Source organism: Eucyclogobius newberryi, unplaced genomic scaffold (genome assembly GCF_026437365.1).
Source record: "Eucyclogobius newberryi isolate DKJ021-1_F unplaced genomic scaffold, fEucNew1.0.hap1 SCAF_2, whole genome shotgun sequence".
Lineage (NCBI taxonomy): Eukaryota > Metazoa > Chordata > Actinopteri > Gobiiformes > Gobiidae > Eucyclogobius > Eucyclogobius newberryi.
The window spans coordinates 24464077-24489861 of NW_027315834.1; the positions used below are offsets into that span (position 1 = coordinate 24464077).

The 25785-nt window shown below is 39.3% G+C and overlaps 1 protein-coding gene across 1 annotated transcript in view; it reads left to right on the forward strand.

The window, feature by feature from the left end:
- hcn1 (hyperpolarization activated cyclic nucleotide-gated potassium channel 1) overlaps nucleotides 1-14047 on the forward strand; it is a 47514-nt gene extending 33467 nt beyond the window's left edge. Inside the window, exons 5-8 of the mRNA XM_072454797.1 lie at nucleotides 3916-4062; nucleotides 5351-5591; nucleotides 6655-6819; nucleotides 9996-14047. Of these exons, the coding sequence (XP_072310898.1) occupies nucleotides 3916-4062; nucleotides 5351-5591; nucleotides 6655-6819; nucleotides 9996-11092 (1650 nt within the window). The 3' untranslated portion in view covers nucleotides 11093-14047. The remainder of the gene's footprint in view (nucleotides 1-3915; nucleotides 4063-5350; nucleotides 5592-6654; nucleotides 6820-9995) is intronic.
- The last annotated feature ends 11738 nt before the right edge of the window (nucleotides 14048-25785 follow it).

Sequence of the window (25785 nt, forward strand, 5' to 3'; positions counted from 1 at the left end):
ACACATTCTAGTAAAGTATTGCATGTTTAATGGTCTGAACATGCTGCAGCAGCATCTTCAGCACAGATCAGCTTCTGATCAGGTCCACAGCTCCTTCTCACCTCGACCCAGAGGAGCGCAGCACAAACAGCATATCAAAAGTACTATTCCACCTCGTTTAAAGCCTATGGGCCACAATAATCTTAAAATATATATATATATATATATATATATATATATTGATACTGGGACTCGTATTGATACGGAGTCCGTGACGATATATCGCCGTATTGATATTTTATACACAACCCTTGTAACAACCTGGAGCTCAATGCCCAGAAGACAGTAGAGATGACTCCTTTCACTTCCTCGGCATCATCACCCAAGACCTCAAGTGGGAGCCCACCATCAGCTTCCTCATCAAGAAGGCCCAGCAGAGGATGTACATTGGGTAACTCTATTTTATTCCTGCGACAGATGATGGTGCAGTTCTAACCCAGTCCATTCTCACCTCCTCCATCATCGTGTGTTACACTGGAGCCAGGGACAAACAGACTACAGCGCATTGTGCGCTCTGCTGAGAAGGTGATCTCTCCACAGGACCCATACGTTTCCAGGACTGGAACGAGCTGGTCGGATCACACCCTTCTCACCCAGTGAGACCCACAGCCGACCCTTCTCACCCAGTGACTATTTGAGCCGGAGGCCACTCCCCTCAGACAGGAGGCCACGGTCCATCCGGACCAGAACCTCCCACCACAAGAACAGTTTCTTTTCCTCTGCCGTTGGACTCATTAACACTTCTTAAACACCTTTCACTTTGACCAATTTAATCAGTCACTGCACTGATCACTTTCTGCACAATATCTGCAAATTTAACTGTACATTTTGTGTGTATAGTAAACCTATTTTTGTCACAAAGCAGATTTAAATTGTTTTTCTTTAACGCATGCCCTTCTTGATTTTATATAGATTGTTTTATCATTGTTCATTGTTTTATGTTGCATCAAATCACCAAAGCATGTTCCTATGTTTGTGATCAAAGCAGAAAATAAACTGCAACAGAATATCTTGCTAAAATGTCATTAAAACATTTTAGCTAGATATTCTGTTACTGTTTGTTGTGTGTTATATGTTGTGCTTTGAAGACAGCAACAAGCAATCAATAACAGCGAGGATACAATGCTGCGTTTCAGTCGTCTTCGGAGGTCGGATTTTCAGAGTTTCGGCATTTAAATTCACATTTGAACACCCTCAAATCTCGGAATTCCTACTTGGCAAACTCGGGTACCATTTCAGAACTCTGAGTTTGTTCGAGTTAGCCTGTCTGCATGCTGCGTTTGAATAAAGTAGAACGATCTTCTTTTATTGATTACCTGTCTGTCGAGCATGTGTACCCGCTGACATTAATCTGTGGGCTCTGTCACATACTGATGTTCAGGAGTCATTTAGTGATGCCCAATGATAGTGGAGGCTGCAGCCACACAAGCTGATCATAAATCCTGGGTTATCATAAATCATAAATCATAAGGTCTGGGTTAATATTAGGTGACAAAGAAGGTCCCTGCTCATTACTCATTTTTGTATTGGACACTCATCACTGTCATATGTTGTTCTTTTCAATTTTTTTGTTAGATCTCTATGCCATTCCTTTAATTTTGAAATGTTTCTTCAAAGAATGAAGTTTGGTGGATTATAATAAAAGGTTATTTAGTATTGGTTTGTCATAGCAATTGACAATTCAACTAAATATTCAGTCTTTTAAATGGTCAAAAGTCCTCAAAAAGGCCTCCATGTGCTCTCTGGTGGTGTAGTGGTTTGGCTTTGCACATAGGTTGTTGTTACCATAGAATATATTTATTTATTGACGTGAAATTCTCCTTTCTCTGTCCGTTTCTCAGACTCGCTCACTTGATTGATGTTAACTGGAGTCATGTCAAATCAAACAATTCTTCACATACACATAGATGTTTATTTCATTATGTTTATGTAGCTTATTTGTCTCCTCATTCATAACGAACAAAAGAGGAAGTCCAGTGGTCACTGAATTCTCACCAGAAGCACACAAGATCAGAAATCTTAAGTCAATGAGCTAAAGGCTAACTATCTAAAATAAAAAAACAAAAGGTTTACACATGCAACAATGACTTTTAAGAGACAAACCCTGCTTGATTATTCATAACTTGAATTCCCGCAAAAATACAGGGGATTGACTCCATAGTTCCACGTCTACTAATTACACGTCTGTTTGTTACCACCTCGTCTTTGTGGGTTCGCTTCCCAGCCTCGAACATTTGCTGAATGTCTTGGCCCTCTCTCCCCATTTTTTGCTAGATTTGCTCTGTCCAATAAAGCTTTTGGCACGGCACATCTCTTTAAAATGTTTTAAATTAGAATATGTCACTTCTGGCTCAGAAAACCTTGACCTCTGTAGATGTCTTGGATACTCTGCTCGAGACGCTGCCCAACTGCTCAAAATAAATCAATTTCCCGCAAACAAAACCTCTCCTCTTATCACCTTTCTGCAGCCAGCCGGAGAATCAATGATAGAGCCATTGTGAGTCCAGAGTCTCTCCTCTCGCTGACAATTTCCATTTAGTGGGCCCAAGAGCTGTCCTCTGGGCCCCGGCCCTCGCAGGTGCAGTGGGCTCTCAGATACTGCTGATTACCAAAGGCAATGCCGGACTCAGATCCTTGCAGGTGTTCGTCTAGGTGTCGACTGGTGTTCAGCTTTGAGTCTGGAGCACATCAGGGATCAATGTAGATGAGCTCAACATGTTTTCCATGTTCATGTGAATCATAGCTTGTTTTCTGATAAATGTGCTCTCCCACTTATACAGATGTAATCAAACATTTTGTATACATTTTTCTCATTAAAGTAAATTGTAGATAGCCTCCTAGGACCCAACCTCTTGCATGGCATGATGTATTTATTTATCTTTGTTATTTGGGCTGATGATTGTAAAACAAAGAATTATCTTTTTACATTATGTAGTTTAGAAAAAAATAATGTGCACATATGAGGACATTCATTTTATGTTTTAATCACAGAACACAATAAAGTCACAATTGAATAACAAAATATGTATTTAGTGCCTGAACAACGTGTAAAAACAACAGGAGAAAAAACATCAACTGTGGCTCTTGGAATAATATGACCGATGTGAAGTGCAGGAAGACGTATGCCTTTAACAAAGTAAACAAAACAAAAAACATTCAGAACATTCTAAACTCTTGATGATAATTATTATTATATATATGTAATGTAAAAGGTTAGACAACATCTAGAAGTGCGGGAATTCTCTGAACAAAAACAAAGGCTTTAGCTGTAGCGAGCCATGAGAATGTGTGTGTGACTCAATTAGAAACAATAAGCTACTGTAGAATATCTTCTGTACATTATCTGTACATGATATTTGTGTTGTTGTTTTTTTTAATTCAAATTCAGTTTATGTAACGCACACAAACAACATGACAGTCCATCGTTTGAAGCATATTAGATAACTCAAATTTACATCAGATTTCATATTTAATACTGCCAAGTTTGTGAATCACAGTAAACAATCCTTCTTCCACCACCATCTCACACATTTTGGCTTGTGGTCATTGCTCTTGTATGTTGTGATTCATATCAGATCATGACTTGTTTTTCCTATTGGACCTATGAGATAATCAGCGCTGCTACCTTGGTCTGACATAGCCCAGGGCTTGTGCTTGTTCCTACTTTCCTTCACCACCTGCCTTCTGCATACCAACACACACACAACCGGGACAGGCCACAGCGCAGGATGCTCGCTTTGTCCTCAGCAGTGGCACAAACAGGCCATGAATGCATTACTCGCTGTTCCTTATTAGCTAAAAGCTATTTAAATCGACGTATCAATCCTGTATGATTCTCAAATTTGATGACAAATATTTTGTACATTTTCTTTGCAGTACAAACAAGTGGAGCAATACATGTCCTTCCACAAGCTTCCAGCAGACATGCGGCAGAAAATCCACGACTATTACGAGCACCGGTACCAAGGGAAGATTTTTGACGAGGAGAACATCTTGAGTGAGCTCAATGACCCGCTCAAAGAGGTGAGGCTTTCAAAGCTTATCGGAACTAATTTTACTGTCACTGTGTGGTACTTTTGTGGAGTGTACATTTCTGAGAAAGCTATTGTAGATTCAGAACTTAATAATTCCATTTGAAAAAACTCAATAGGCCAAAGTGACTAATTAGAAGTTTACCAGATTACAGTTCCAGGTCGTCTGTTTTTCAGGGACTGAACTAAAAGATTGTTGAGTGTAGGTCTGGAATTGTATTTTTTTTCAAAAAATGAAATAAAATTGTATTTTGTTGTAAATTATTTCCCTTTTTTAATCTAACATTTCAGCATATTACTGCTCTTTGCTACTTTTGACAAAGTAGTTCAAAACCATCATGTAACACAAGTACAAGTGAAACAGCTGTTATGTTATCGCATTAGGTCAAGGACAAAAGTGGCTAAATGTACGCATGGCCAAACCCAACATCTGGCTGTGTTGTTCTGATCTGTCCTTGATTCAAACATAGTACAAAGACTCAACTAACTACTTATATTTATTTTAACCATTGAATTGAGACTCAAAATAAAGTACCATGTGTAGTGAGTTGTGACAAAAACATGCCATTTCCACTCAGCTGACCTCCCGGTTTAAGCAGATTAACTTGCATGACATTAATAATTGCAAATAGGAAACTAGGAGGAGCGCTCTCAGAGGCAGACAGGCACAGTAATCATGACCATTTCTCACGCAGCCCCATTAAGTCAGACTGCAGTGTTGAAACGCTGAGGTGTGGGATGTTGCTGCCGCTGCTGTAGACGTTCACAGGTTGCAGGGTATTTTAGGATGACTTACTTCACACACAAAGAATGCTCCCAGCATAGCTCAGACTTCACAGCACGCAGAGCTAGAATCTGCTTTGTGAATGCATTGTGTGAACAAGGACATGCCCAGAAAGTGTGGGGAAAAACACCTGGTGGTTCACACTTCCATTCCAACCTGTCCCATCTGAAAGATTATAGTTCCAGAGTCAAGAATGTCCTCTGTGTGTTCATTAAATCTCTGTAGATTATTTGTGCGGTGACCCAAAAAAGCAAAGTCAAAATGAAAGAAATGTGTAGCATTTCTTGAAGGGAATACATACAGTAGTAATCTTGTTTAACTTTTCCTTTTCAACCTGAAAACTTCTATGTAACCTTATTTTGAGGGTCTCTCTCTCTCTCTCTCTGTTGTTCTCTCTGATTTGGCCTGCAGTGTCGCCATGGGGATAACTCATTATGTGCTAAACTGTGCTATCTAATGTAATTCTAATTTTAAAAATGTTCATGTCTTCCACCAGGAAATTGTCAACTTCAACTGTCGTAAGCTCGTAGCCACCATGCCATTGTTTGCCAACGCTGACCCCAACTTTGTGACAGCAATGCTGAGCAAATTAAAGTTTGAAGTTTTTCAACCTAATGACTACATAATAAGGGAAGGCACAGTGGGGAAGAAGATGTATTTTATTCAACATGGAGTGGCCAGTGTCATCACCAAGTTTAGCAAGGAGATGAAGCTCACGGACGGCTCTTATTTTGGAGGTAAGATAAACAAATGCACCTTCCTGCACTGGTCTAATGTCTCTTTAACAAACTTTATTCTGTGGTTTAGTGCTTGGTGCTTTTTGTTTAGTTGTTGTCAGTGTAGATTCTCATTATCAGTGTTGGACATTAGTCAGCTCCTGTGATTATATAAGCTATCATCTGGTAGTTGGGGTAGGCCAAGGCTTAGAGCAGGCATCCCTGAGGAAGCTTGGAGGTCCCTCCCCCACCCAGGATACAGTACAGTATGGAGCAGTATGCTCTGTGCTCTCTTGGCACAAGCCAACAGAGGCTGTGCATGTTTACTTAAAATTGAGTTGGATGCTATTATTAAGATTTATTTTTTTACCAAGAGTTCAATGTGTTTTTAATAACATTAGTATATAGTATCTTATTGTTCTTATGGCAGCCTCTTGATCGGAGCAAATCAACGAGTGTTTATTCCTTTAAGATAAGATAAGATAATCCTTTATTGTCCCACATGGGGAAATTGTTAAGACTTTTTTTTAATGCTTAAAAAACAGACATTTGTTTGTTGCTTGTTGGAAATGAACACAAGAGTCATAGTCTTGAGAATACTTGTTATCTTAAATGTTTTATACGGACACATTGATCTACAAGTTTAAGATGGCTGTTATGGGCAGTAATGGTCCTGAAGTCAGCAGTGATTGTCTGTGACAGGGAGACAGACACGTGTCAAACTGCATCAAGGGAAGTGTTAAGAGAGCTGTCACTTTACATTCTAATTTCAAACATGTTTGCATGTTCACAATATGTGATGATTCTATCTTCAGTTATATATGAAAGGTACAATTTGCCAGAAACCTTCCATTGCCACTCCATATACTCCACAGTCTAATGTAGAGCTGAAATATGTTTTAATAAGTGAGTTCACTCTCTGATAGATCATCTCAGCGTACCAGAAGTGGCAGCAGTCACTCTTCAGATCATAGTTCATTTCTGTTAGAATGTTTTTGTCATTTCTGTTTATTGCTTTTATTGCTCCATGTTTTAATCATGAAGTTTAATCACATCTTATACCTTGTTAATCCTTGCCTTACAGAGATCTGTCTGCTGACCAAGGGCAGGCGCACAGCCAGTGTGCGTGCAGACACTTACTGCCGTCTCTTCTCCCTGTCTGTGGACCATTTCAATGAGGTGTTGGAGGAGTACCCAATGATGAGAAGGGCATTTGAAACTGTTGCCATTGACCGGCTGGACAGAATTGGTAAGACCTTCTCCTCCTCCTCACTGTCTGATAGCCTGTTGTTTTGCTTTTTTTTTTTTTTGTCCTTATCAATATTTGTTTGCCTTCATTCTGTACACAAGCATTGTGTCTGCCATTCTGTGCTGCATGACCTGTATGCAACTCAATATTTATCCTGTAGCCTCTGAATTTGTTGAAACCAGCATTAATCCTTCTAAAGAACCAAAGCAGCGTTTTTGTGGTTGGATTAACTGGAAGGCAGTGCATGTTCCTGTCCGGGAGGGAGTCAGGCCGCCCCCTCGTCGGTTTGGTGTTGACCCCCCACTGGATACCAGCGAGTGGTTAGAAGCTAATCTAACATGCATGTTTGTCAGCCTTCTTCCACTCATCTGCAATCCTGGGTATGAGCAGCACCCCATTTCAGGCAACTTAGCAGGTCAAAGATGCCAGAGTGGTTTCAAGCACACCACTAAAGTCTGTCATCTGCAATGGCCATCCCACACAACAAAGTTTCAAAAATAATTTTATATATATATTTTTTTAAACTTGATATTTTTTAAAAGGGGCACATGTATGGAGCACCAAAAGGGCAATAACTATTAACATCCCTAAAACATTTTTTTTATAATGATTTTTATTTTTGGTTATGTATTATCAAAATGTCAGTGTCACACTTGAGCAGTGAAAAAATAATAATAATAATAATAATTGTTGGACAAATTAATATAAAATAGAGTTACCCAATGTAACAGTACAGTACCTGTTACAGTACAACTCAAAGGCTTGTTCAGGTCTTGTATTTTCTGTTACAGATTTGGAATAACCAGTATAAGACCCGTAGAATTGTTGTATGTATAGTCATCAGAGAAGTCAATCAGTAAGATACCTGTACAATGTAGCTTAGAGAGTAATGAGAGTAATTTGTGTTTATCAAGATCTATATCTATGCAAAAAAAAAAGAAGAAAAAAAAAAAAAATTGGTTCATTTGTTGTGGTTGTTTTGCCATGGTTTTATTTTTGTAGCAGTTTGCCTTTGCTTTGCAGTCATTGTGTCAAAAATCACCAATATGATTTTTTCTAAGATATAACCAAGCTTATTATACTGCTTCTATAAATGCCTTATTTATTACCATAAGTACACCCCTTAATATAGCTAAGTTTAAGTATTATAACATTGCCATACATTTGTTTTCTTTGTATCTTTTCATTAATGCCCTTGAACAGAAACATATGCCCTTTTTGAGACTAATTGTGCTGGGGTTTTTGTCTCATACAAGGGAAGATACTTTGTCATGATCAGTGCTGGTTGTATCGTTTCTATTTCTGGAAATGCATTTGGTTACATGCTTGTCTTGCAACAAACTAAAAGAAAAAAACGTAACCATGCTTTGAAGCAAATGACATATTGCACATTTGACACTATCTTTTATCTATCTAAAAATTATTTGACCAGGAGTCCGTCTTGAGACGAGCACATCTCGTTTTCAAGAGTGTCCTGGCCGACGAGTAGGCATCAGGTAAACACTTTATTCCAACTCTAGTGTTCCAACGGGGCAAAGTGACCTTCAGCTAATGGATCTGGTCTTAAATTCATCCAGAGTCTTACGCACAATGTTATTTTAACTGTTTAACTACTGCATCAGTGACACATAACTTCAACCCATACAAGACAATCAAGGAAACAAAGGCTTCATCTTGTTTTGTCTCACTGACTTCACAGAATAATCATACTGATTATTTATGCACACAACTAGATAATTTTAATATTTTGTTTAAAGTGCATTCACAAAGTAATTCATTTTTAAGATCTTACGAATGTAATGTCACAAAATGTCATTTTTGTTTATGTATTTATTTGTGTTTCCACCAGTCAAGAACATTTGTTTCTGATTGTCTGTTTTTAAAAAAAGGATATTTTTTCAATCACAATATTCAAGTTCTTTTTTACAGTAACAATATACAATAATATGATAAAAGGGTCAATTTGTTTTGTGTTCATTTTTAAATCTAGAACACAAGTGTCAAGGAATACTTTATTTACAATTATATGTACAAAAAAATAAAAACCTTAGTTGGGTGAAATCCATGATTGAGATGTTTTTAATTCCATCTAAAAACACATTGTTTTCTGACGTTCTTGTGCCAGAAATGATATAAGTAACAGCGGTGATTACTATTATGTTTAGTGTGATAATAAAATGGAAGTGTTTATACAGTAAACAAGTCTCAAAAAGTCTATAATGAATTTTCACTCTACAGAATTTAACCTTGTCACCTTCAAAAATGCAATGAAAGCATCCTTGTAAGTGGAACGTAATAATGGTTTGTATGTGATGATAGATAGAATAGAATTCCTGTAATCCCTGTAGAAATTATTGTGAACTCAAGTAAAAAATATACTTAAAATATGTGCCGCCATTGAGAAATACTAGATTATGGAGACATACAGTTAATAAAAGGTAAGACCAGGAGAACTCCTCTGGCTTGAATGACAGTTGCAGTCAATAACTGACTGTAGCTGAACCTCTAGTGCACTCGCTCTGTCAATACACTGGTTCAACAGTATTGACATGTCCTTAGCATACAACTTTACAACTGAACATTTTCCACAAAAATATATTTTTACCACAACAAGGGTTGCACTTTTGTTTGGCCTTAACCTAAACCATCTCTGGGATTTGTTCTTCCACTGTAGAAAAATAAACATAAGGTGACAATAATAACAACATTCTTTCAGTAAATTTTGTTTTAGATATAAAGATGTGTGATTAGTTTTGGCAGTTTTCAAAGTGTCTTTCTCCTTAGAGTTTAGACATTGCAGATTAATACTGTTGGTGTCTAGTGGTGTGACATTTGTCCACCTCATTAGAATTTTCTGTGTTTCACTGTCCACATCTGCACCTGCATAGACTCACAAATCACATTAATCTCTATGTCTGTGTTCCTCACCTGTCTTCATCTCCATAGACATTTCCATTGAATGTTATTTACAACTTAAATAGTTTTACTGAATTAAAAAGATCCAGCTTGTAAGGTCCAAAAAAACGTAATACCACCAGCCATTTGAAGCTTTCCTATTCATACCCCCACCTGAGGCTTTTGAGACAAACATACAAGCTGAATCTTCATAAAATGTCAGTATTTAGTCTGGTTCTACCACAAATGTCTGTACTGACCCTGTCTGACTGCGTTTCCAGGGAAGAAGAATTCCTTGCTGCTGCAGAAGTTTCAGAAGGACCTGAACGCCGGCGTGTTCAACACCCAGGAGAACGAGATCTTGAAGCAGATCATTCGTCAGGACAGGGAGATGGTGATGATGGTGGATCGCAAGCAGTCAGTTACCGGGATGAACTCAACTCCAATGTCAGGAAACTCCATCATTAACTCACCAGCTCAACCGCCATACTCCACTGCCTTCGGTACCAGTCAGCTCCAGCAGTCCTCAGTACCTCTGACCTATAGTGCTTCAGCTATTGCCAATGCCTCCGCCGGCCGCATCCTGCCCGTGGCTGCAGCCGCCGCGGCTGCTGCTGCACAGGGGGTTTTCCCTGCTCCCAGTATTTCCCAGGGAAACCTGAACATCAACCCTCAGACACCACTGCAGCAGCCAGGGTCCATCATGTCGCCCTGCTCCTTTACCGCTGCCATGTGCAGTCCTCCTGTACAGACCCCCCTCGCAGGTCGGAGCTTCCAGTACAGTTCTCCCACTGCCTCCCAGCTTTCCCTCATCCAGCAGCCCAGTCAGCCTGCCGCACCTTCACTCCCCTCACAGCCTCAGCTCCCTCAGCAGCCTAGTGTGTCCCCTGCAGCACAGCAGCCGCTGCAGCAGCAGGCCCCCTCCCCTCAGAGGGGGGACATCCACAAGAGCACACAGGCTCTTCAGTCGGGCAGCTTGAGTCGGGACCTCCGACACTTATCAGCGTCCCAACCGTCACTGCCACACGACACATCCCTGGGGCCTAGAGCACACCTAGCTTCAGGAGACTCACTGGTCTCCGGAGTGCCACCAACAGCGGCAGCAACCATCCAGGGAATGAGTCTGCAGGGCATCCGCACCACCATGCCCCAGCGGGTCAGTCTGTTCCGGCAGATGTCGTCCGGAGCCTTGCCTCCGGTGCGCACGTCATCTGCAGCGGCTGCAGCAGCGGTAGCGGCGGCTGCAGCAGCAGCAGCTGCTCCAACCACACCTTCAGCCACCGCCCAACACAGGGAGTCTCCTGGCTCTAGAAGAGATTCTGTTCTTAGCAGTGCAGAGATGGAGCAGGACAAAATGCGCTTTGCATCAAATTTATGATCCTTTTTTTTTATTTTTTGAACTATATTCAATTCATTTTTAATGATGGAGATCAAACAAAAGAGAAAAATACACTGAACTTAACAAGTTTGTTTCTCTCTGACGTTCGTCTACAATAACCTCATAGAAAACCTGTACATACAGTTCTTGTATTATATTTTAGACAGATTGTCTCCCTAAACTTAAGAATGTATATTATACAGTTACATTTCTTTTCTTTATCGCCATATACATGAAGTATGAATGTGTGAGCCTGAGAGAGAGTGCGTGTGTGCAAAATAAATCTACAATAAACTGTATGGCAACAGCAATTGAAGCTGTATTATAAACATGAGTCTTCCTTTCAAACTAATATACACAATGTATGTTTTTTGTTTTTTCATTAGCTTTCATTATGGCTTCAATGGTTGTTTTTTTATTACCGGTAGATGCATTGTGGATGTGAGGGAAACGTTTTTACCATTTAGGATGAGGAATAGTTTCTTATCCTACTTAGCAGCTTTAGATATCACTGTGGGAGATTACATGCAAGAAAATGATGGGACAAACATAGCACACGCTGCTAGAAGAACTATCAGTGAATCCAGTCAGAAGTCCACATGAATACTGTCCGTGTGTAAGTGTTTTGTTTCTCATCAATGGAAATATAGTCTACAGAGCCTCTATACTCCACAAAGGCTCACATTCAAACCATGACAGTGTTATGGGCCCAAAGGGAATAGATAATAAAATGCTGCTTTTTTTGGTTTATTTTTGAGGTGAATCAAGTGTGGAGACACGAGGATGGATGCTATTGTTTTGTATTTCTGATTTCCAATGGCTGAGATGTTAAGTAATGATGCTTAAAAAATCTGTATATTTATAATATTTATAAAGTCAAGATTACCACCATTATGCAATAGACTGTGACATAAAGATACCTATATGTGTGTGTAAATAGTTTTGTAGATCTAATGTAGTATTTACAGATACTGTGTGGTGCATTCTCTATCATAACAATGTCTTACTTCTATCAGCAGTCTGGTTATCATGGGTCATCATATGTGACTGATGTTGTGTGACAAAACACTCAAAACGTGATCAACAAACCTTCATGCAAGTGTTCTGTATATTCAGTGCCGTTTCCTTTTCCGTATTCTGTTTGAATATTTATCAAAGCTTGAAAATCTGACATATCAAAGTCCAGCCACCCCATAAATTATCAAAATGGATATTCTGCTGCTTAGTACTTTGTATATGGATATTATGGGGAAATATTTGATACTACCTTTTTCTGCAACATCAAGGTGGATGTTTTTGCAGTTTTGAAATGTGATACTCTGCATAAATAATATAGGATTACTGAATTGTGCTGCCTTTGTTCAGTGATCGCTGCATTAAGGTTTGTTGCATCAAATTCGATAGTGTGCACTCAGCCACTTAAAACTGGTCTGAAAAAAGTACAATAACTCGACCACCAAAGTTCAGCAAATTAACAACAATAAAACAAAAAGCTCATTTCAATTTTAGAGTGAACCTCTTTTAAGTGGCTATGGCGATCACGACACAAAAAGAATACAGTACGTGTTCAGACTTTGTCACTGTTGTACCGGTACAGTCACCCGCCACTGTCATGAGAGCATGCGCTGTCACAGATACTACTTAAAAGATACTATCTCCAATGTTGACGATAAATGTAATGTTAGATTCTGTTGTTCATTGTCTGTCTGCCTATAGACGTTATCTGTGTGTGGAACAGAAGCATTGACTTTTCACAATGACGTTCTTAAGTATTTGTGCCTAAACTATAGCCATGTTCCACACTTTGTTATGAGTGCGATCTGCTGTGTGAATGGGAAGGCACGTCTGCACACAACTACGCATTCATCCTTACTATACTCTGTGTGTTCTCTGTGTCTCTGTGATGTAGACTGGAAATGAGGATGCAGTGATGATGGCCAAATATCTCAGCTCATTTAACAATATAACAAAGCTAAGTTCAAGGGGAAGTTTTATTTTCTCATTATATGTACAGTTAAAAGAAGTGCAATCTTTGCCGTAATAACACATTCAGTGAGTCATTGTATAAAATCGCAGCACTTTTCTGTCTTTCTTTATAGCTAGACACCAGTGTTTGGAGTTGTTGTTTTTTTTTTTTTTTTGATGCGTGGAAGGAAACTGGCCAAAGCAAACATACTGAGTCATAGTCTTGTTTTGAATTGCACTTTCCAATCTAATAACTAAATGTTGCAATTAGGTTACATGTTGAAGGGAGCAATATCCATAGGAGCGGGCATCGTCCTGGTCCTGTACAAAGTTCTAAAAGAGGGCGGAGATGTTCTATTTAACAGAGAGCGCTTACTCATGAATATGCCATAGTGTATAGGAATTCGTACACAGTGAGATGGATATCAGCACTGTTGGTTTGTGCTGTTTTTTATACTTGCCTTCAGAGGGAGAGCTTCCCAACTATGTGCTTTTTTCACTGTACCAATCACTAACATACTGGAATGGGCATTATTAGTGACGTACAATACAATGAGCTTACATATGAAGCAGTATATAGACTCTCAACAAACCAGCACCCAACATTTGTATATTTCTTTGTTTGTTCTGTATCTGAGCGGAGAAAACAAGTGATGCAAATGGACTGAGATTAATGCCCAAACTGGATTTTGAAGATAACTGGTTTCAAATGTTTACTGATGATGCGCAGTGAGGAGAGGGGTTTGATCCTCTGGTACTCACCACTCACACAGTCATTGTTTAGCAACTCATTCATGTACCAATGCTTAGAAAACACTAACTAGCTGGTTACTTGAGACAGATGAAAGATGGGTAAATGTAAACTTTCTTACAACAATATGCAGACAAACAGTGTTTGTCAAAAAATCCTTTTTTTGATTTTTGTTTATTTTTTGTTTGTAAATAATAAACCTTTAAAATATAGAAAATAAAGGACATATTGTCATTTAAGTATGTGTGTCGTGCTTTGTAAATGTTTTACAGGGCTTATTGAAATTTTGATGGATTCATTTATCAAATTTAGGGTCAGAAACTACTTGGTTGTACTACTTTTTACATCACCAACATTTGTTAAAGTGTGCCACTGGAGACGTTAATTCAGCTGCTAAATCAAGTCATCTTTCTACAGGAAAAATGAATGGTTAATGAAGAGATATTTATTTGGAATTGTATTTGTTTAATCCTGAAAGGCAGAATGGGTGATTGGACAGCAGTGTGTAATTGAAACAGAGGTCGGACCCAGCTCGTGTTGCAGAGGTGGTTTGAGGTTTCCTTTGCAGCCTCAGTCAAGGGTCAGATCAGGGTGAGACACGCTCCACATGTTGTGAAGAAATGTTATCAGCTCCACATCGGCCTCGTTATATGGCTGTCTAACATTCATGTAATGATACACAAGGTGGATGAGAGATGTGATCCTGGTCAAACATGTAAAAGCCTTTTGATACACTGGCATGTCTTACCTGCTTCAGCAGCCACTGGGAGCTCTGCTGAGCACAGCTTAGATGCTCTTGATTAAGTCACGCAAGAGCCAGACAAAACAAATCCATTCATCCTCCATTAGGATGGTAAAATTGCTTATCTTGTGCTTAATTATATAGAAAGCTTAACCTAATGGCATGAATGAATACCATTTTACCATGTTTACACAATAAGAACCACAGTAGATATGAGTCTCAGGAAAATTTGACCTGCCCAATAGAACGGCAAAGATTACGCCTCTACAAATGTATACTAATGTATACACACACAAGTGTACCATGTAGCTGTTTTTGTTTGTCTTTATGACAAAGGTTATTATATTGGTACAAGCTAAATGCAAATAATGTGTACACTATCTGTGTACTAGTTTAAATGCCTGGGTCAGCAGGACATGGTTCTGTAGCCTTTATCCTTATATGTGCTTCAGGATAGTGTTATCCTATGGATTAAATTAGTTCTGGATTACATATTGAGGTCACTCGTATGAAGTCCAATTCCACCAAGGGAACCAGTTGTTTTTCACATACTATCGTTTGAGACCACAGACTCTTAATGTATAATAATCTAACAGATCTGTTTATGTCTTGTCTGTCCTCCAAGTGTCAGTGCGTTCCATTGCTTTTTACTTTACAGAGGACAGTCACAGTGCAATGACAACCTCATCATGAATAATTTCAAGGAGAAACATTGACTACGTCTCTGATTGGGGATTAATCAAACAGGAGTCCTAGAATGCTCTTCAGACAGATTACTTTGTCCTTTGTCTTGCCTATGTGCACCACTGGCAGAGAGGGTTTTTGTGTATCTTTGAGCACAGCCGACACACAATGTTCTGGCCTGCATTTGAATGCACAATATGTAAGGCTGCTGCTTTGCCTAGGTTTCTGTCTGGACGGCCTCTTGAGCTCAAGCGCACACAACCACACAACTTCTATTGCACTTTTGAACAATGAAACGTAGCAAGGTAAGGACTTAAACGGAAGAATGTATTATTGAAAAAAATGTCTTTCACCAGTGGAATTCAGAAAGTCAAAGTCAATTTAACAATAGATCTATACTATGCTGTGGTCATCACTATAGCAACAGGTAATCAAAGGAGCTGCTATTAGGGCGGACTATTTCAACTAAAAGAGATAACAATTCGGTCGTAGAGCAAACGGACAACAAACTGTGTGTTGTATTCAATCACCAGTTGGCTATGGCCATGGTTTAAGTGGATTAAACCACTCAGAGCTTTGCGTTCCATACTTTATTACACTGCTTTGTTAAAACAGTGCAACATGCTGCTCCTCCTTATTTAATCCTTACATAATCATTTCAGACAATATCATTTCCATAGCCTAATACTCAAGACAATGAATATTCAATCAGAATCAGAAATTGTATTGCCATTGTTAGTGTCAACATTTTTTATTTATTTCTTATTTTTATTAATATGGACATAGCCATTTAACGAACCAGATGCAATGTTTTAAATGTTATAGCAAAATATTCTAATTTTCAACACCTGTCCATAGGAGGCTTTTAGAATTAAAACAATACAAAATTTACAAACTATATACAATACATTTCAACATAATTCTCATTAGGAACATGCTTTGGTGATATGGTGCAACACGAAAATTAATAATAATAGTAAAATATAAAATAAGATTAAAAAAGTCATGCATAAAATATAAGGACATTAAAAGTATAAAATTCAATAGACTTTACCTACTTTGACTGAGTATATATTTGTTTTATTGTCCCTCTGAAGAGAACAGCCTGAAGCTTATTGTGTCCGATACGGTCGTGTTGATATTATGTGGGCCTCAGATGTGCACAGTGTGACTCTAAGCTCTGCTGCTCTTGGCCTTCACACAGCATTTAACCTCACACATGACTGTTGGACATCCCCATGGCCTCAGCTCACAGGTTGTGCTCTTTTGTTAGCAGGTACAGGGCCGGCCCAGCCTATAAGCGAACTAAGCAGCCGCGTAGGGCCCCGAGGCTTTAATAGGGCCCCCAATCTGGCAACCCGTCTTATGAGAAGTGCAAGCGCAGCGTGAGCCACTAGTGTAGGAGCGCTGCTGGCGCGGCAGCGCACACAGCGGTAACATAACGCACAAACCGCATTTATTTGTAATGACAATCTGGCAACCGAGACATCAAACCTGCGCTGATTGGGCAACTTCAATGTGCGCGAGGAGAAGAGCAAAACATAAACACAACACAACGTGGTCCCTGCGTGGTCCTCATGTCCAGAGGAATATATCTCCCGGTGCCGAAAAACGAAAGAAGAAACTTCTTGACGATGTAAAGAAACTGCAAACTCAACAACACTCTCCAGGTATTGAACTTCTCTTACAAAGAGACGGTTAATGCTGCTGTTTGAAACAACACGATTCTGTCACGTTAGTTCGCTCAGGCTGGAGGCGACGAGAGCTCTGCCCCGCGCATAATATGTGTCTGAATGAAAGATAATAAGCTTCACATTTACACCAGCCCCGTAGTGTTAGCTGCAGGTGAGGCCGGTGAGGGGCGTCTGTGCCCCGGTCACTAAGAGGCGGAGATCCGGTCCGGACGAGCGCCGTCTCGTCCAGAACCTCTGACGTGAGACTTTGGAGTGAACAGTGTGCGGCCCCTGTCCCGGGACAGGGCCCTGTCCCGGGCCCCTGTCCCGGGCCCCTGTGCAGCCTCAGTTAGAGATGAGCGGGTTTGAGTTTGCGTCCCTCTCTCACATCACCATGTGTGAGATCAGTCGTGACTCTTGATGTCTGTTTTACTTTGACTTCTTAAAGTGCAATGAGAGGAACGTAAAGGTTTATGCACGTAAGGTCCATCAGCCAATCACATCGCAGCATTGTTTCATGCAGGAGTCCAGTGTGTGGTGTTCTGATCAGAACAAACATTTATATTGTAATTAACTTTTAATAGAGCAATAAAACATTTAAATTTATTTAAAAAGCATCATTAGACTATGTTATAAATTATAATAAATTGATAGTGAAAAATAACCAGACATATTATGATTACGTCTGTTATAGAATAATACTATATATTTTTATACAAAAGTGGCAAAGTTGCAGAAACGCAGTCTCTTCACAATAGCGAGGTTTGGACCTTCACTTCTAGTTCTGTTCATTCTCTGGGAATAACATGTTTGCACTGTTTTATCAGTGTTAATTGTTAATCAAGCAATGCTTATGCCATTTAATTTAATATATCTTGTTTTGTCACTTTGGCAAGAAGGAACAGTTGGGAGCTGTAAAAGATAAATTAGTAAGGATAATTACTTTTACATTTTCAGTTAAAATTAATCAATTTGACCATAATTATTTTTCATAGCCAATATTGTATTGAGTAATTAAGCACACTAATGTATTAATAACTGGCTTTAGTCATTTTCTCCTGGCACAGTTTCATCACATCATTTTATAGCATTACAACCAACATTTTACTCTTACTTTAGCCGGCTGGACCACATTAAAATGCAGCAGAAGACACACAAAAGGTCTGAAAATCTCCCCCAGACCCCCCTGTTCATTAATTTAAACTAATGTGCTAATGTGGCTGTAGACCCTCAACGCCCACAAATACGCCCAAAAACATATCTGGGACGGGTGTTATTTGTACAGGGAGTAGAGGTGATGTCAGCGGAATACCAAGTTGCATTGTGGGATTTAAGTTAATATTTGACCCTGTGAGGTGTTGAGAATAAACTAACTGGCAAACGGATGCCCTGGATGCCCTGGAGTTTTGGTGCTTTGTTTGCGTTGAAGAAAGTTCCCATATGTGAATTGTTCACCGACAATGGCAATAAAACTGATTCTGATGACATGGTGAGGGGCCCCCAAAAATGTTTTCGCTTAGGGCCCCCTGAAGGCTTGGGCCGGCCCTGAGCAGGTAGCACACACCTTCTCACACACCGTAATTGGTGTTTCATAGCCAAAAGGTGACTCATGTTTTCTGTAAGATGCTCCAAAAACTATAAAAGCAAATAAATGTATTGGAAAATGGACAAATGACTAACAAAAGCATACAAAATAAAACACAGAAAAATACTGTGCATGTCATTACATTTTATTCTCATTGTACAACTTACTGGCCTTTCTCGTCTTACGCTGTATTTTAATATCAAGAGCAGATTGTCAGTCGTTCAAATACAAATAGAAGCAAATAGAAAATCATAATGTACTGTAAGAATTACCCCTCAGTAAACAACCCTATTCCTCGTATGTGCAATGTAAAAAAGAATACTGTGTAAGCCAATACATTTTCAATTCAATTTATTTTGTAATGCCCAGAGCCACAGCAGCAGTCGAGGAGCATCGAGATCTACAGGTCAGAGAGGTGAGACGCAGTCGCCACTGGAGCATCAGCAGTGTCTGAAACAGTACCACTTTTTCACTTTGTCAAGCAACAAACATGCATGTTAGGCCACGGCAGAGCTAACACTGTTCAAATATCTTGTTATTGTTATTATTAATATCTATTTCTACTTATTTTTTAAATCAGCACATATTTGTCTCCTTTCCGGACACAGCGCCTTGTCAAGTGCTCCGCTGTCCTGACACACACACACACACAACAGCGATCAGATTCTCATAACCGAACAAGAAGCACATATAATATCAAGCAGAAGTAGAGTAGAAGTCCCACTCTCCCGCTGTCCAATATTAATCTGTCTGGCTGGGATTAATGCCTCCCAGAAAGGGCCGTCCATGTTATGAAGAGCGACTGTGGCCTCTTCCCCTGATCCACCTCAGGTCAAGGCCTTACAAGAGATATTGCTGACAAACGATATAGAGCTGAGCATCCACTGTGTCCTGCATGGATTACAATCAAATGTGGTTCCAGGAAACACGGCGAGTACATGTTGGAAATCCTGCTGAAAAACAACAGTGTACATGTCGTGGCTACGATAGGGCTATGATGTTTAGGTGGATGTCTTCCACATGAATTCCAATTTATGGGTTAAATGAATAATTATTGACTATTAGTTTCCAACAACGCCACCCTGGATTGGTGCCAGGGACACATACACAAGTAAGGCAAGCGCAAATTCTTTGAGTGGACCAGGAGACTCAGATATAGGAAAGCAGTTCACAATTTATTAAATCTAAAGACAGGATAAATGAAACATTGGTATTTTTAATAATAAAACTACTACTACTCTCATTCACACATTCACACCTCTAAAACAGTAGACACATTTAAACAATTCACCGAAATAACAAGAGAAAAATAAAACAGCAGCCCAGATTGTCCCTTAAGGCACTTAGCCCAATTACCCTACCAGGAGGTGGCGCTGGTCCTTAGCAGCAGGCCTGGGACCCGGTACAGTCCCACAGTCCAGCTGGGGGCCAGAGCCGACACTCAAAAACTCCAAACTTTGATATGTTACAGTCTGTCAATGTAGAATGGGGCCGGTGCGAACGTGCCCAAACCCACCAAGGGCACTTGGAGGGAAGTTCTGGGTTTGGGGTCGGAGGAGAGACGTTCTGGGTCGGAGGAGAGACCCGCGGGGTTACCAATCCTATAATGTACAATATTTTGGGAAATTAACTCTCAGATGATGTCCAGAACCGTGCGCAACAAGGGAGGGAGAGAGGAAAAGAGATACATACCAGTGCTCGAATCTGTGCACTATGCGCGCCGCGGCTGGGAGGAATCCCGGCGCACAAAGCCTGCACGTAACGTCACGCACTACAAACGGTGCTAAATTAGAGCAATATAAATATAAATATAATATAATAATATAAATCTATGGAAGAGACAGCTTACCGGGGCGTTAAACCTGGGGAGCGTGCGGCACGAGTCATACAAGGTTTGAGCAGGGTTTGGTGAGCGCACGATGCGCAAACCAACCTGGTTAACACGCTGGTGTGATCGCTGGCTTTAAGCCTAAACTTTGGGGTGTTTTTGGGGCGATCAGAGCGAATGCTCCGGTCCTCGTGCCGCTTGCATTGCTCCCAGGTGGCGGGTGACGTCAGAGGCGAGAAGGGCCAGCGCAGGTGAGGAAGCCTCCTTTTAAAGGCCCAGGTCACAGGCCATAGGCTGTCAGGGGTTATGAGGGCCTACTGCCACATACACATTTGTTGCAACATTGTAAACTCCTAGGTAGAAAGAAGGAGCACACACATCACTGAAAATGGTAATACATGGGCAATCAGAATACATTGTTACTGCCATCACTTCAACTTTTTGGTCAAGTGAAATTAGAACAAAGTTTAACATGTTTATTCAGCATCACCAGTACATCCTCATCACCATTATTACAACAATAACACAATCAGGAGGCACACACAGCGTGTTCTCCACATGGCTGCAGTAATTCCTTTTTCTGCCAATTATTCTTGTTTCATATTGTGAGTGGAGCCTATATAAATTCTAAGTGTATGATTCACAAATAAACTAAGAGTCAACAATTCGCACACGAAAGGCTAAAACCTACATAGAGGACCCTTTAGATTGGTTTTCATACTCATCTACACAAAACGCTTATCAAGCTTGTTGCTTTCAGTCGATCTGTTATAAACATAAGTGAAGTGAAGCAAGTGAAATATAGGTTTTGTTACATTGTTCATGATTAAACCAACAAGTTCTCCAAATCCAAAGTTCGAGCTCAAAACAGCGCCCCTGCAGGTCTAAATTACACATCAATCAAGACGTGAAAAATGGGACTTACCACGAGTTCCAGTGGTTCCAGACTTATGTCCAGTTTGTATAATAGATCCAGGAAAAAACTCTTTTCTGATGATAACAGCCTCATGCTTCACAAAAACGAGTTTAACTTATCAGGGTTGTTTATGTCCAGACAGGAAGTGACAGCACGGACAACGGGATCGAAAAAAAAAAAAGGTTTTATTTATATATATATATATATATATATATATATATATATATATATATATATATATATATATATATATATATATATATATATATATATATATATATATATATATATATATATAATGTATTATTTAATATATAGTAGAGGCATTTGGCATAATTCAATTATAAATCTAAAACGTAATATAAAGAATAAAAAAATCAGTACTAATCTCCAACAGAACATATGGCACAGCAGTAATACACGTTTGATATAAAAATATGTAATACAGTATTCATAAATATGTATGTAGATGATAATGATAATGATAATAATATATTATTATAATAATAATAATACTTGTTGAACAGGATGGGTCAGAATCAGGAAGGAGGAGTCAGGCTTTCACCTCAGGGCAGTCTTTTTGAGACGGGTAACAGACTCTGAGATGTCTGTGATGTCCAGGGCGGTCCTGGACATCACAGACATCACAAACGAGAGCCAGATGAATTCTGGGAACATAAAGTGTGATCACGTCCTTGAGGGTCTTGGTGCTGCTCACAGAAGGAGGACAGAGTTCTTTTTGGAAGCAGCTTTTATTTTGTCCAGAGATGGACATGAACAGCAGATGTAGGAGAAAGAGAGAGGGCTGTCATTGTTTTCTAAAAGGTGGACATGATGTGTTGCAGCATTGGATGTGTGCGTGTAAGACTGGAGGATTTAGAGTGTTATTTGAAGGACATAACTGGATATGGTCTATATCAACACAGTCAATGCCTTGTTGTGCAGTGTCTCTGTACAATTAAAGTACATCGTACCATATTATGGCTAGAAGGCAGTGTAGAAGTACAATGCACAGATGAATAAGATCATATACAGCACACAGCATAGGGTTATCTGACAACAATGTTCTGCTTATAGCCAGGGCTCTTACATAATATCCTGTAAATAATACCTGTGGATAACACTCCTACCCCAACTGCACCTGGCTTGGTCAGGGCTACAGACTGTATCCTGCATATTTCTGTCAGTATTATAAGTAACAAGTAACAGTATTCACAAACACTTGATGGAGCTTTCTTTGTCGCTGACCCCAGACTCTGGAACAAACTGCCCTCCAACATGCACACCATCCCAGACTTTAGCCTTTATAGATCTCGGCTGAAAACATATTCATTCAGACTGGCTTTTAACACTTTATAATGTAGCGACATAGTTTATAGTTTGTTTTATATTTATTTCTACATAGTTTTATGCTTTTGAATTACCTTTTTTTTTTTTTTGTGAAGCACTTTGGTCACACTAGTGTTCTAAAGAGCTGAATAAATAAAGGCTGATTGATGGGTGACTTACTGCGGGAGGTTGTGGTCCTGACTCTTCTTTACCTGCACATACATAGTATAATGAGTCTAGGCTCATATCAAATCAATTATTGAAATATGTAAGTATCAAGTATAAGTGTGTTATGTGACAAGAGGTGGGCAAAAAGTATAGAATCGCGGCCATAAGTTGAGAGTTTCATGAGCTGCATGTAGAGCAGAGATCATGCTAAATAAACTGACCCAAATGAACAAAACTATGATTGCTTAATGAAGATTTTGACAAATTCTGCTATCATAACTTAAACCACAAGCATTTTGATGTTACCGGTATATGGACCTAACATTAATGTTCCAAGTCTTAAAGGTGTGGTGGCTCAGTCAACCCATACGTCAGATGTAACATTTTTGAAATATTCTCTTCATTGCTTCATACATATATTTCAAAAAAGGTTTGGACACCACTGATTTAAATAATAAACTACATAAATGAAATTGAACATCATATTCCAATTATCAGCAGATTCCTATGTTCCTAATTGTATTGATAAATGGCAGAATGCGTCACTTGACTCCTGTATTCTGTTTAATCAGGATTATTTATGATCAGATCATTCCTCATAATGGCATTACTTGTGTACATCAAAATGTATTCAATCATGATGGTCTTTACATTATATAATTATAATATGGGAATACATATGATCACTAAAGAAAGTGAAAAAACAAAGTATTGAAATTACCTTATTTAAATTGTTCCAAAGCCATTGACTACAGTAAATAACAGATCAACAGTCTTAAACTAGGCCGTGGCTGCTGAGCCGCGGCGCGGTCAAATGGCCTCATGGCTAACCCTAACCCTAACTCTAACCCTAACCCTAACCCTAACCCTAACCCTAACCCTAACCTTAACCTTAACCCTAACCCTAACCCTAACCTTAACCCTAACCCTAACCCTAACCCTAACCCTAACCTTAACCTTAACCCTAACCCTAACCCTAACCTTAACCCTAACCTTAACCCTAACCCTAACCCTAACCTTAACCCTAACCTTAACCCTAACCTTAACCCTAACCCGGCGCAGTCTTAAACGGTGCGGTCAAATAGCCCATCAGTTTCAGAAGCCGCGGCACAAAATAACATGGCAGTTTCGGCCGCGCGCCGCGGCTCTGTAGACACTCCCCTTAAACTATGTCAAAACACCACTATGAAAAGGTAGATTGTCATTGGTTTATGATTCAAAATGTGATTGCAATTACTTTTTAACTTGTGCTGTTGCATGAGAATTTTGAATTCAATATCGGGAATAGCTCGAGGATTACACAATCATAATGCAAGGAATTATATACATTAGTGAATCAATGTGAGTAGTATTTGTCATTCAGTGAACTGCTATGAACTCCCATTAACATGCAATATATTACAGCAGTGCAGTGACACACAGGCAGGACTGTTCCATCTGTGCTGTATGTGCATTTGTCTGACTTCACATAATCTGCTTGTCCATTGAACTGTTTATCTGGAGGTCAAACTGTTCCCAAAGTTTGATCGGTCAGTCTCTGGCCCAGACTCTGTGGACATGTGACACCTAAAGCCTTCGGCGTAAAAGTAAATAATCCTACCATCGTTAAATCCAGCCAGATTAAAGCAAATCTCTTATGAATTAACTATTTTGTTGTACTTTCCATAAATATAATTTTTTTTATTTATTGTGGTTTGGTCAAAAACAAAAGGCACTCAACATTCAAGCACAAAACAAAATTAGAGATACATGTTTTTTGACCAGGTGTAGGCAGAGGCCAAGGCTTATCGTGGCTTCCCTTCTCTCAAACTCTCAACATTGGTGGACATTTGTCATTTTATAGTACACAAGGGGACAGTTCATCAACAAAAACAACACTACCTAACACTGGACAGTATGTTCACAAGTATCCTCCACAAGCATTCCAAGTTTACAACAACAACACTGCATTTTTATTCTGCTAAATATTTTTCTATGATTATTTTCTTAAAGATCATTTTAAACTGAAATAAAGAAATGGCATTTTATAATTCATCGCAACAATTGTTCCATAATTTAACTCCTTTACTAGACAAACAATGTTCCCTCAGCGTGGTTCTCTTAACAAAATTGTCTTCACACTTCTTTTGTTTAATTGATATTCATATTTTAAAGTATATACAAGCAGTTCCATGTGTATAATCCTGACCAAATAAAGAGCAATGTCCCTGCACCGATAAAGCACAGTTAAACCTAAAATATGTAATTTATTGGATTGACGATGCATGACCTGTTGTAGCCTTTTGAGGTTAAGCCGTGGAATCCCAACAGTCTGTTCGCTGCAATAAGCTCTTATTTTTATTTTTTAAATGTTATATGAAAGTGATCTGATGTAATTATAATATGTATTTTAACCACATGAATACAATTATTATTATTATTATTAAATTTGGTTTTGACATGTGCAGTTTTTTAATTGTTCTGATGTCCTCACAGAAAGGTTGCAGACTCAGCTTTCAGGGAAAAAGCACAGTGTTATTTGAGAGGTTATATGATATAGTTCTGTGTCTAATACACTCATGGCCAATGCCATAATATCACAGTGTCCTTCAAATAATGCATATTTCATCCAACAACTAACAGCAATCACTGACAACTGTGTGCCATAATATCACAGTGTCCTTCAAATAATGCATATTTCATCCAACAACTAACAGCAATCACTGACATTTTAACATCCCCTGCCGCCACGAAATGAATTTCTTAAGTTAAACGAGTTTACTCAGCCACCTGTCAGACAGATGTTTGCTAATCCCACATAATCAGGCATGCATTATGGCAGATATCTGACCTGAAGTAAACAATTAGGACCATAGTTCAAGTTATCTGCAATGTCATGCCATACAACAACTTAAGGGTACAGCATAGAAAATAATCATCTTAATGGCATCCTATATAAATGTATGTTGTTGCCGACATGGGCCTTGTCATGTCCTTGTTGCTCAGACTCTGTCCCTTAATGACATAAGGCAGCGTTCCCGTACGGCGCAGCGTCCATGACCAGCTGAAGGTC